General features: G+C 46.0%; 1 protein-coding gene across 1 annotated transcript; it reads left to right on the forward strand.

Annotated features, from left to right (window-relative positions):
* The first annotated feature begins 3,165 nt into the window (after window positions 1–3,165).
* cbx1a (chromobox homolog 1a (HP1 beta homolog Drosophila)) lies at window positions 3,166–12,735 on the forward strand. The gene is made up of 4 exons (XM_079282267.1): window positions 3,166–3,300; window positions 9,538–9,709; window positions 9,892–9,986; window positions 11,340–12,735. Exons 2-4 carry the CDS (start codon window positions 9,599–9,601, stop codon window positions 11,488–11,490), a joined length of 357 nt encoding a protein of 118 aa, XP_079138393.1. The 5' UTR covers window positions 3,166–3,300; window positions 9,538–9,598; the 3' UTR covers window positions 11,491–12,735.
* The last annotated feature ends 385 nt before the right edge of the window (window positions 12,736–13,120 follow it).

Below are 13,120 nucleotides of genomic sequence, written 5' to 3' on the forward strand. Positions count from 1 at the left end.
ACAGGCGTATTTTCTCATTGGCTGTAGCTCCCCGATTGGTCAGACATTAGCCTGCTCGGTGACGCAACTTTGAACATCGAGCAAACATATATTTGGCACTGATATGGGGCTCCTGAATCTTCTCTTAGTGGAGAATCGGCGTTAGATCGTGTGGTGTGAACTACACTAGTCGTCTCAGACGGCCTTCGGTATGACTGAGTGGAGCAGGAGCTGAGCGGCGGGCCCATAAACGAAACCTGAACATAGCAGCGTCATTATGATATTAGTAATTTGTTCAGTCTGCTTAGGTGCTGAGAAACGTTTATATGGGCACAAGTCAAACACTCATTTCCATAAATTGTATCCACATTTCGGCAGATCCGGTATATACAGCCGATTTCATTCTTTTGTCATCAGCTTCTGTGATGCCGTCCGTGTTTTCCACTTTTCGGGCCCAACGCCGATGTGAAGAGTGGTGATAAATAAATAAAATTTTAAAGAAACTTTAAAGTGTTAGATTTGGGAACTGGTGGTAGAATGTGTTTTAATACTGAATGTATTGAAATGTCTATAGAGGCTATGTTTAATCTCCAATAGACAATTCACACAAAAAGTGTTTGAATGAGTTTTTTTCATTAATTCCGATAACACGGCTTGGTTACGCGTCGTTGCATGTTTCCAGAATTTAGACTCCAAGGCGTAGAAATGTCCTGACCCCTCGGACGACATATATTTTAACGTTAACGTCACAGAGTTTGAGAACCACTGGAGATGACATGAGTGATGTCAATATTTCCGTTTGCGGGGCCTTTACGGACACCCTTTCCCATAAACGCTTGCTTGCTAAACGCCACGGAGGATGCGACCTCCTGAGTGAGTCAAAGGGGCGTGACGAGCCCAGACATGGCCGTAGTAACAGCAGGACAGACGGCGTTTTAGACAGCAGAGATCCCACTCCTCGGTTGTTCTACCTGCCAAAATGGCTGCTGGTGTTGAACCGCTCTGCAGACACACTCCAGACTTAATAGTTAAAGGCCCTCACAGTCCATTGAAGAGCTCTACTCTAATCTGGCCACCCCCTCCCCCTTTTCTTTCCCTGCATGCTCTGCTTTCAGCTTCTTTACCATTACCTAGATGTGGTAGGAATGGACAGAAGGTTGATATTAGTGTTTTTTTAATTACAATTAGGGCTGCAACAACGAATCGATAAAATCGATAACAATCGATTGTTAAAATAGTTTTCATTATCGATTATCAAATTTCATTATCGATTCGTTGTGTCGTGCGATTATTACGCCACTCAATAAGTCGTGGAGATGTTTGAGGGGAAAAAAGGGGGAAAAAAGAGCGGAGCACAGCAGTTGTTGTTGTGAAGTGGAGCTTCTAATGACGACCAAGACACGTCTGGTTTTGAACGGAACACTTTACTTCCTGAAAACTGCAGTTTAACAACTGTTAGTGAACAGACCACGTTCTTGCACCCGACATATACGTTAGGTTTTCACTTATCGTTATCATTGTTGTCGTATCGTAGCACATTGCATGCATCATGCTACTTCCTGTCTCTTCACAGTAAAATCACTTCCGTTTTCATGCTCTTCACAATAAAAGTAAACATGCGATCAAACAATTTACAACAGAGGAAAGACCATCGGACCCGTAACGTTGTTCTGAAACATGGCGGAGGCAGAGAAATCAGTACGACCTAAGTCGGCCAAGGTGTGGGAGCATTTCACACTTAATACATTTAAAAAGTGTGTTCATTGCAAGATATGCAAAAGCGACATGATATGGCACGGGAGCACCACGGTGATGATTCAGTTTGTGCGTGTAGTGTAGAGAACAAGTTCTGACGTTCAAACAAATCCTGTTTTCTGATTTGTATTTTCCTTTATTTTTTATAAATTATTTATTGTTCTGACAGCTCAGGTCCCTTTAAACAAGAAAAAATATCCATGTTTTTGTGCACATGTGTATGTTTTTTGTGTTCGTCCATTTGTTTTTTAATTATTACTTTAACAGCTCAGGGATGTTCAAGGAGCAACCTGTTTGTGCACTTTCTGAAGATAATAATAATAATGCATTTTATTTATGTAGCGCTTTAAAAGGCACTCAAAGACACTTTACATGTTAAAAACAGAAACAATCGAAGCATTTATAATAAGAACAAAATCTACGACATAACAGTAAGAAAAAAATAAACACGAAAAGAAAACATACATGACTGACTTTAGAGGTTAAAAGCAGATCAAGATCACTTCTGTTTTTGAATAAAGGGTTGGAAATTAATGCTTTTTAGTTTTTGTTTGTCCGATTAATCGAAAAAATAATCACCCAATTAATCGATGGTTAAAATAATCGTTAGTTGCAGCCCTAATTACAATGAACTATAAAATGCTCCCCATCCTCATTCAACAGCAGAGCCAGAGATGAAGATCTGCATTGAATCTGTCTTTCTCCCATTATTTACATTTGATCGCCCGGTCGCGCTCCACCAGCTCAACAGCTGTTTTTCCCAACTCCCTTTTCCACAGGGTGTTTGTGAAGCGACCGCGTCTGCTGCGACGCGTCTCTGTGATCGGGGCCTTGAGCTCTGTTCATACTCGCGCCGCAGAGGCTCCGAGCATGAACAGAGGCGTTTATGACAAATGCACTGTAAAGAATCCAAAAGACAACGAGACCCAGAAACACGGCCATAGACTGTAGGTGTAGCTGGCAAAAAGCCATAAAGCAACCTCCACTATGACGAGGAGGGAGTGTAACTATCTGTAAACTCATATTGCATATTCATCGACGACTGTAACGCCTTTGTCCAAACCCTGTAAAGAAATAAGTCAGGTGTTACATGCATTATACGGAAACAAATGTTTAATATCCTGTAAACCATTTGATTTGGCCTGCTCGTCGCTGTACATGCAGCTTGTGGCTCCACTTCAAACTGTACTTCAGCTCTTTATAGCTGTTCTAACCTTTCTTCATCTTCATTGTCTCTGCCTGCTTCCTCTTGGGTCCACCAGAGGCGCCCCCAGCAGACGTCAAGCTGGCGACCGTAGCAGGAAAGAAGGGCAAGAAGGCCGAGGAGGAGGATCCGCCTGCTGCACCTGCAGCAGCAGCAGACGCAACACCGCCAGCAACAGCAGCAGCACCACAAGCAGCAGCAGCAGCCGCCACAGCGGCACCACCAGCAGCGGGTGCAGCAGCAGCGAGTGCTGCAGCACCCGAGGAGGAGGAAGAGGAGGAGTATGTGGTGGAGAAAGTGTTGGACCGCCGGGTGGTGAAGGGCAGAGTAGAGTTTCTGCTGAAATGGAAGGGCTTCTCAGAGTGAGTATGAGTCGAATACCGTACTTTCCAGGCGATAGGCCGCACCTGCTCATTTTTAAAAGAAAATATAATGTGTACTAGGGCTGGGCGATATGGCCTAAAATAAATAATGTTTTCAATAAAACACATCGCCTTAAAGCACACATTCGAATTAATCGATTAAATCGATTTATCGCCCAGCCCTAATGTGTACATAGATAAGCCGCACTGGTCTATAAGCCGCAGGTGTCCCCGTTGAACAGCAAGATGCTTTTAACAGTACTAAAGTTGTCTTCTCTGAACATCATAACATGTCCGACTCGCTAGCTTCTAAGCTAATTTTAACATTACAGCCAATGGGGAAATGCAAACCGCGAATATAACGGTAATATATCTTCGTACATCTTTTCATGCTTCATGCAGACATACTTACAGACTAAGGTCTCTCAAGGCTACTGAACGGAAGAAGTAAAACAAATCAGCGTGTCTTCTCATTAGAATCTAAAAGCAACGAGGCAATAACTGTTGTTGCTCGTAGCTCTGAATAGCATTTACGGCTAACTGGCTTGGCCAGTTGCTGCTAGCACAATGAGCTCCAACAACAGCTGATTCCTCCACAGAAATGCAGACTTTTACTGTACTGTAAAAGTCTGCGGAGGAATCAGCTGTTATTGGAGCTCGTTGTGCTAGCAGCAAGACAGTGGAGAGGTAACAGACACAAATCACCCACAGAGACATTGAAACTTCTGTCATTGAGGTGAGATGTAAACCAGTCTAACGCTATGCCAGATATGCCCACCCAATCATGAAGCCTCTTAATCAGGATGTCATGGTCTATAGCAGCGGTTCCCAAACCTTTTAGGCCGCGCACCCCCTTCTACATCCCGACCGGGTTCGCGCACCCCCCCCCCCCCCCCTTAATAAAAAAAAAAAAAAAAAAGAAGCAACAGAGCCTTTTAAGCCTTCATAGCCGCATAAGAATCGGACCAATGAGAGAACAGTTTGCTCGCGCGTGGCATTTGTTTACAAGATTTAGTCCGCTGTTAAATGTTGCAGTGTGAACACAAACCGAACAAAGGAGCAACTGCAACAAAGCAAACGAACTGAAGGTGTGAAAACGCCCTGAAACACTGCAACAAAGTTTCAATAACTTTCAGTGACACAAGGCGTCACTTTTAAAGAGCAATACGGATGCGAGCACACACGCACAGGCTCAGAGGCAGATTATCACATTTAATTTACAATTAATGAGCGACTAATGTAGCCAGGATGTCTTCGGACAAAGCATCGATGCGGCGCGACACAGTGTTGTTGGACACCGGGATCATGCACAACTTTTTTGCTTCTTTCTCCCCAATCATACATTCCACCATCTCTCTGGCAGCTGGCAAGCTCACGTCTTCGGCGATTGTGTGCGGTAGCCCCTTTCTCGCTATTCTGTAACCAGATATGAAGCCTGTAGTGCGTCATTTATAGACCAACACATGAATGAGACTCCAGTTGTTTTTGGCTGTTTTGTAACTCCTCCAATTTCGATATTAAAATATGTAAGGGGCTTTTGACTTGCACTGGCATGCTTGGTGTTCAGGTGGCGACGTAAATAAGAGCTTCAGACTGTTAGCCAGAACCTCACTGCACACCACGCACTGTGGCTTTGGGGAATCTGCGTTGCCAATCCAAGTGAAGCCCAGACACAGAGACTTTTCATCATATTTCCTCTTTTTTTCCCAGTCTGCGCCGTCTCATCTTCCTCTGACTCTGGCTCGATTTCTTCTCCCGGTCTCTCCCCAACGCACCTCTCCGTTCCCCTCGCCTCCGATTCCTCTCTCTCTCTCTGTCCCTCTCCTCTTTTACGACTGATAGCTTCAGATGTCCCACCTGACAGTTTTTAAATTAAAATTACATTTTTTTTTAATATTTAATATTATTACACCATCAGACCGCCATTACACTTTTCCTCTCGCGCACCCCCTAGAGGCAGCTCGCGCACCCCCAGGGGTGCGCGCACCCCACTTTGGGAATCCCTGGTCTATAGTGTCAAATGCAGAACTGAGGTCCAGAAGAACTAACACAGAGCAGTCACCTGCATCAGCACACATGAGAATGTCATTTGAAACCCTCAGGAGAGCGGTTTCAGTAGAGTGTTGCTTACGAAACCCAGACTGGAACTTGTCGTACATGTTGTGCCTCTCCAGTGCAGCAGTCAGTTGTTTGGCCACCACTTTCTCTAAAAGTTTGGACAGGAAAGGCAGTTTTGATATGGGCCTGTAGTTCATGGGCAAAGCTGGATCTAAGTTAGGTTTCTTTAATATGGGCTGGATAGTGGCATGTTTGAAATAGGAAGGGACAATTCCTGTAGACAATGAGGAATTGACAATAGATGTTACTGCAGGGCCAATAGTTAGCAGAACTTTCTTAAATAGAGAGGATGGTATTATATCCAGAGGGCAAGTTGATGGCTTTGTTTTGTTAATTAAGTCCATCAGGTCTTGAAGGCTGATAGGCTGGAAAGAGTCCAGAACAGCAGGAGATTGCGAGGAGCTACATGTAGATGAACAGATCCCAGGCTGAATGCCAGACCTAATACCTGTTACCTTATCAATAAAATAGATAAGGAATTTGTTGCAATCGTCAACAGAACAGCATGGTAATGTAGAGACAGACGGTGAAACAATTCTCTTAATTGTGTCAAACAGAATCTTGGGATTTCTCTTTGAAGAAGAGATTAGGTTGGCAAAATAAGCAGTTCTAGCTTCCTTTACTCCAGTATTAAAAGAAACTCTGAGGTCTTTGAGATATGAGCGATGCACTTCTAGCCCAGTAGCTTTCCAGAGCCGCTCTGTCCTGCGACACTTCTGTCTCAGGCTGCACACAGCGTCTGTCATCCACGGAGTAGTGTTATAGGCAGCCCTGGTCCTTTCCTTAAGAGGTGCCACTTTATCCAGCAAAGTGGTGCAATGTTCATTAAATGACTGTATCAAGAGTTTAACATCATTGAGTTAATATATGTTAATATCACAGCAGAAGTGCACAGAGAAATGATCAGCTGTACTCTGAGTAATAATGCGTGAGTGGAATGTTTGTTTCAGACACAAGGGGTCAGCATTGACAGAAAGATCAAAGAAAATACATTCATGGTCACTGATCAATAGGTCCTCACAACGGGTATTATCAATATCAAGACCCAGAGAGAACACAAGGTCCAAGGTGTGACCACCCCTGTGAGTGGCGCCAGAAACATGTTGCGTGAAATTAAAAGATTCAGTAACATTGAGAAACTCAGTAGCTATACAGTCTGTGGTATCATTGACATGCAGATTAAAATCACCAACCAGAAGCACTTTGTCTAGCTTGATAATAGAGTCAGAAAGTCTGTGATCTCTGATAAAAACTGACCTGCAGGACATGGAGGTCGGTAGATTAAAAAACAGAAAAATGGCTTTAGTCGGCCCACTTTAGTGAGCTGCAGCTCAAAAGTAACATAGGATTCTGTGCTCCCCAAGTGGCAGGAAAACTGATTCTTCCAGACCACGGCGAGGCCTCCACCGCGGCCTGTCAGACGCGGTGTCCCAACATAAGAACAGTCCACAGGGCAGAGTTCATTGAAATGGATGCATTCCATATTCCGTTGCGAGGTCTCGGTCAGAAATAAAAAAGCCAAATTATGACTTGTGAACAAGTCATTTAAAATGTGAGCCTTGTTTGTTACAGAGCGTGCATTAATTGGACACATTTTGATGGGGGAAGGCACTGTGTCGTCATCAGCACAGGAAGCTTTGGGGGTATGTGTAATAGGACGGATCACTCGTGCAGCACCTCGAACGCGACCATAACTAGGGCGTGAGCGCGAGTCTGTGATTCTCACGGGAATGCACATGGGTCGTGGAGTGGAAGTTACGGTAGAGGCTGTGGAAAGAGTAGTAGGAGACCCTCCATGCTGCCAGGGGGAGCTAGTGTTGCTTGTAGGGGACGAATGCGGCTGATGAATGATCGTAGAGGAAGAGTGACAGCGGACGGGATCCAGGTGTAAACAGTCAATCATGTGAATGGGAGTGAACAGCATGCTGTAAATTAGCCGCTAGCAGGCGGCTACCCAGCTTGTTAAAATGAATACCATTGTTCTTAAAAGCGGAAGAGCGGTCCCAAAACAGATTCAAATTGTCAATGAAGCTCACGTTGTTGGTCCTGCAGGCGGCCTGGAGCCCGGTGTGGAGGCTGAGGACTCTGCTGAACCGCTGTGATCCACGGCCGAGTGTTGGACTTGGACCACTGATAAAAACAGACAGTCCACAGCTGTTTAAAAAGCTTAAAAGATTTGTAAAATCCATCTTGGTCAACTCAGACTGGTGGAGGGCTGTATCGTTAATTCCCACATGAACGATAATTCGCCGAATGGAAGACGGGAGGACGCGCAGCAGACCAGGCAGTGTCAGCAGGATGTCTTGAGCCATTGCTCCGGGGAAACAGTGTGTCTCCGCGTTGAAGAAACGGGTGTTCCTGATTATTGAGTCCCCGACTATCAGCGTCGTCGGGGCGAAGAGGGGACGAGGCGGCAACACTGCGCGTGCAATACGCGTGGATGGAGGCGAGGATTCAACCAGTGGTGGCGGAGAAGACGAGCAAGGACTGAGAACGGGCGACCGAAGCTTGCCGCGGTGCTGGTGTAAAGCACGGTATGGAGCGGCGTGTCCTGGGGCGAGGGGAGGGCTCAGGAATGACTGGCGTAGGGATGTCGGGGGACCCGGGGCTGTGGGTCCCACGAGGCGGCAGCTGGGATGGTGTAGGAAGCTGGGAGTCCCTAGCCAGAGGAGGGAAGTCGTGCAGGGCAAGGGCGTCATATCCATTCTTCAGCTGGACATCGAAGTTATGGGGTGTAGGAGAGTGATGTCTCCCTCTCCGGCTGCTGCGAGGACAGACCAGGGACCAGGGCTCGTGATGTGATGGAGTGGGGCTGACCAGGGCTTTCGGCTTAGCTCCGAGCCGTAGCCAGGAAGCCTCAGGAGCTGCAACCGGAGGAGGTGCCGCGGCAGCAGGACTGGAAGCGATGGAATCATGCACACGGTCGCTGGCTGTGTCGGTTTGTGATGGACCGAAGATGATGGTGTCCATGAGGTTCTCGGCATACTGGATCCTGTAGAGCGTGGATATTCTTCCTTCCAGCTCTGTGATTTTATCCACCAGGCGGGCGCAGCTGACACAGTCGGATGGAGAGGTGAGTGAAGCCATAGCAGATCTGGTGGACAATTGGGCTCCAGCCCGTAGTCCACTGCCTTGTCCAGGTGTTAGCAAAGGTGGAAGCTGATTCACAGACGGTGGTTTTCAGTTTGACGTGTGACCCTCTATATCTGTAGTCTCCGTGGCGTTAGTTTATCTTCAGAGCCCAGGGCTAACAAACGAGCCAGGAACGCAAAAACCTAAGAGGTCTAGTATGTCTTGGCTGACATCGTACTACTAGTTCAATTGAAACTAGAAAAAAGGGTGTGCGGAGAAACAGACACAGCGCACAAGTGAGCTGGATCAGGTGACAGGCAAATTGGAGGGAAAACAGCAGCACAGAGTCAGCGACTCTGCCTCGTTGCTTTTAGATTCTAATGAGAAGACACACTGCTTCGTTTTACTTCTTCCGTTCAGTAGCCTTGAGAGACCTTCGTCAGTAAGTATGTCTGCATGAAGCATGAAAAGATGTACGAAGATATATTATATTAGCTAACGCTAATCGCGGTTAGCATTTTCCCATTGGCGGTAATGTTAAAATTAGCTTAGAAGCTAGCGAGTCGGACATGTTATGATGTTCAGAGAAGAAGACAACTTTAGTACTGTTAAAAGCATCTTGTCGTTCAACCTTTTTTGTTAACAGTCCTAGTGAGAGATAGGTCAAAGGTACTTCATCCATATTTATGTTAAATGTGTTGGCGGCGCAAAGCTACGGAAAAATCCATACATTAGCCGCACCGGTGTAAAAGCCGCAGTCTCAAAGTGTGGGGGAAAAGTAGCGGCTTATATGCCGGAAAGTACGGTCATACTTTGTGTTCTCGGCCCTGAGACCTTCGTTCACAGTGGTGAATAATGTCCACATACAGCATCATCTTCTCAAAGTCCAACGTTTAGAGTTTCACCATTAAGTTACAGCCCTGCAAATAACCTCAGAAAATTGCATTTACTAAAAAGAGAGACAGAAAGAATTGTTAATTGAGTGGGTGAATTCATTGAACTAAAACCTCTTCCGTTCGTTCACTCGGTCTGCACCCACCTCTCCAGGGAGGACAACACATGGGAGCCGCAGGACAACCTGGACTGCCCCGACCTCATCGCAGAGTACATGCAGAAGCACAAAGAGAAGGAGGAGAAGAAGAAGGAGGGCAAGAGGAAATTCGTCAGTGAGACCTCGGGAGACTCGGAGGAGCGAGGGAGCAAGAAGAAGAAAGAGGAGGTGAGCGAAGGTTGCTCCAGACTGAAGACTTAAAAAAAACTAAATAATATATATTTCTTTAACTAATCGTGTACCAAATCTACACACAGGTGCTTTCAGGATCATTGCAGCATTGTCTCTTGCTGTCTGTTTTCCTTCTTGGGTCATGTGTTCTCTTGTGTTGTTCTACTTCCTGTCTCCAGGGGGAGAAGGCCAGAGGTTTCGGCAGAGGTCTGCAGCCGGAGAGGATCATCGGAGCGACGGACTCCAGTGGAGAGCTCATGTTCCTCATGAAGTGGTGAGCCTTTGTTTTTCTACATTTTAAAGATGGATGCACCAGTCCGGTGCACTTTGAGAGCAAAAGGAAGAGGCTGGCTCCATGAAGAGCGTTGCACTGCTGCATTCAGCTCTGTGCTCTGGCAGTGGTGGAATGTACCAAAGTACATTTCAGCTCTGGGGAACTTGTGCTGCTGCTGTACTTCTGCTCCACTACATCTCTGAGGGAGATGTTGTACTTTTAACTTTAACTTTTAACCGTGTTAGTGAGTGAGGCTGCTTTGCAGATTCAGATTCTCAACACAATAATATATATATACTTATAAACTGATGTGTTCACGAGCATATGATTACTGAGTCTATTTTAAGTAGTTGGAATGAGCTCATCCTTTATCAGGTGCAACAATAAAGTGATGACCGCATTAATGATTTGATAAATGAACAATTAATATCTCCCGGCTGAACCGGTAGGGGTGTAAAGAATAACGGACATGTCGTAAAATCGATACGAGAGTATTGGATACGGTTGTTTCACAAGCGAGCGTCCTCTACACTCAGACCGTTGGAGAGTCGACGGACGTCCTGCTGGAGGCTAGCGATGCTTCCTCACAGGGCCCAGCCACGCTAGCTGCTAGCTTGATGTTAGCATCAACCGTTGTGGAAAAATGTATCTCTATGTTCTCTTACTTGTCTTTTGTCAAGTAAGAGATTAGAGAAAATCTGGGCTCCTCCCTCCCCCCTTCTGTCTGTCCCCGTCCACACAAAGACAAACTAGACCAGGCTAGCCAGTGAGCCAACCAAACGCAACACAAGCTAGTCACTGACTGGTAACGATCGCTCTGCCAGAGGTGTGGTTTCTCCCTCTCTCACCCAATCACTGCTACCAGACATGGTTTCTTAAATGAACATGTTTCTGTGTTTGTTTGTTGTGAATCACTGCTTTAAGAGCTCTTGAAGCTCTAGAAGGACTTCACCTGTGTGTAGTGGTTCCCAACTGGTCGAGCCTCAGTGGCCATACTCGCAGAGGATCTGATGTAGCCACTAGGGCGGGGCAGTGCAGTGACTTCTTAAGGTATGTCCAACAGAATCAGACAATAACGTTGATATCGATGTAGTATGATGCTGCGTAGCGCGAGCTGTTTCTACCGTAAGCCGTGCTGTGTTGGCATCGCTCTGCTCGATCACACCCTCAGTCTGTTTATTGCTGGAGGAAATAGATGAGGAGGGGCCATTGTCTTAACACTGTTCTCTCTTTTGCTCTTCCTCCCTTTACTTTCCCTCCCTCGCTTGTTTCTCAACTCCACCTTCTGGCTTCTGTCTCCCTCCTCCTCCTCTCTTCCTTTTTCTACTTTTCTTCTTGAATTCAAATGAACAGGAAGAACTCTGACGAGGCTGACCTGGTCCCCGCCAAGGAGGCCAACGTCAAATGTCCCCAGGTGGTGATCTCTTTCTACGAGGAGCGCCTCACCTGGCACTCTTACCCCACAGAGGAGGAGGAGAAGAAGGAGGAGGAGAAAAAGGACTAGATGAGTGGAGGTGGAGGAGGTGCAAAGACGGGAGGTGTTGAGGGGCGGGAAATAAAGATTTAGCTGGTTAACGTTGTTTTGCTGGTAATTGATTGAAGCAGCCACTTTGGCAGCGCGAGGAGAGAGAATCACACGTGATTAGGGTTGAGCTGCCAAGGTAGCTGACCGAGGAAACCTGTTTGTTTTCCTGCCCTGAGAGGAGACGGCCGCGCTTTCCTCCCACCTGTATCTCGACTGAAAATGTAAAAATCTCTTCTTTGTGCCACCCGGGTTTCTCATTTATTTTCTACATTCTCCAATCGGAACTCTCGGCACGCTCGGAGCATTCCTTAGTTTGCCCGGCTCGCTATGTTTAACACGCGTCTTTTGATATTTGCATAATTACAACGGCATAGAACTTTGAACTCGGCACGATTGACTCTACCACGCGAGGGTGCTCTCTCTGCTGCCTAATGTTCATGTGTTGTGTATACTGTATTAAAACTAGCATAGTAGCTTCCAGACCAAGAGGTTGCTGGTTCAGATCCCTTTTTGCTTTGGGTGGCCTTTTGCTGCTGGTACCGACCATGAAGAGAGAAATTATATTGGAATGGATCCATTCATTTTATCTTGATGATGTTTTTAAACAAATTTGCCTTTTCTTCTCATTTTAATGAGCCCCGAACCATCAGTGACACGTGACGGAAACCCAAAGGGTCCAGTTCCTCTGAACAGGCGAGGAGGTTGTGTAAGCATATCAAAACGACCAACTACATCGTACAACAAAGGCCAGACGATGTGATGTGTTTTAGTTTGCTCAGCTGTGAATAACTTCCAGCACATGAGGCGTGAGTAGCTGTACTTATGCTGTGACTACTGTACATTAGTGTAGACTGGGGCTCAGTCTTCCCTTTCTACTCTGTTTTCACGAGAAAAAATATTTCCAGTAAACCTCCTTTTCTAGGACTTGTGGTCTTTGGGATGCATCTTCTTTTCTTCATCATGTACATCAGTGTTACGAGCGTAGCGTCCTGCACCCTGACTGCCTTGTGTTCTGCTTCACCAGTGACAGGAAGGGATCGAATCAGCTGCACCGGGTCTGCTAGTTAGCTTTTCTATATCGTTCCTGAAATGTTTCTCTGTATCTAGCGGATGAGCTTGTGTCGTCCTGTTGCATGTTTATCGGTTTCCCTTCCCGATGTCACTGTCATGGCCAATCTACTTTTACTTGTCTGTTTTGAACAATAAAGGGTTTTCGTAACAGTTTTTTGTTCGGTGTCAATTGGTTCTGTGTTGTTTTATAGGACGTCCTGTTGTGAAACGAGTTCATGCATTTCTTAATTCTAGGCTAGGTTATTGCAATTCCTCATTTGGCTGCTCTAATAAGTATTAAGACTCCAGTTGATTCAGACTGCTGGAGCACGTTTAACGACGAAAACGAAGAGAACATATTACTTGCGTATTAACCTTTCTGCAGGCTGGTTCAGGTCTATAGTTAGGGCTGGTTCAGGTTTATAGTTAGGGCTGGCTCAGGTTTATAGTTAGGGCTGGTTCAGGTCTATAGTTAGGGCTGGTTCAGGTCTATAGTTAGGGCTGGCTCAGGTTTATAGTTAGGGCTGGTTCAGGTCTATAGTTACCCCTGGTTCAGGTC

This window comes from Melanostigma gelatinosum, assembly GCF_949748355.1.
Source record: "Melanostigma gelatinosum genome assembly, chromosome: 13".
Lineage (NCBI taxonomy): Eukaryota > Metazoa > Chordata > Actinopteri > Perciformes > Zoarcidae > Melanostigma > Melanostigma gelatinosum.

Excerpts from the sequence above, each read along its gene's own strand:
- cbx1a (XM_079282267.1), top strand. The coding sequence starts at position 9,599 with ATGCAGAAGCACAAAGAGAAGGAGGAGAAGAAGAAGGAGGGCAAGAGG. Across the intron at positions 9,710-9,891 it reads GCAAGAAGAAGAAAGAGGAG|GGGGAGAAGGCCAGAGGTTT; the intron begins GTGAGCGAAGGT and ends TCCTGTCTCCAG. Across the intron at positions 9,987-11,339 it reads CTCATGTTCCTCATGAAGTG|GAAGAACTCTGACGAGGCTG; the intron begins GTGAGCCTTTGT and ends TCAAATGAACAG.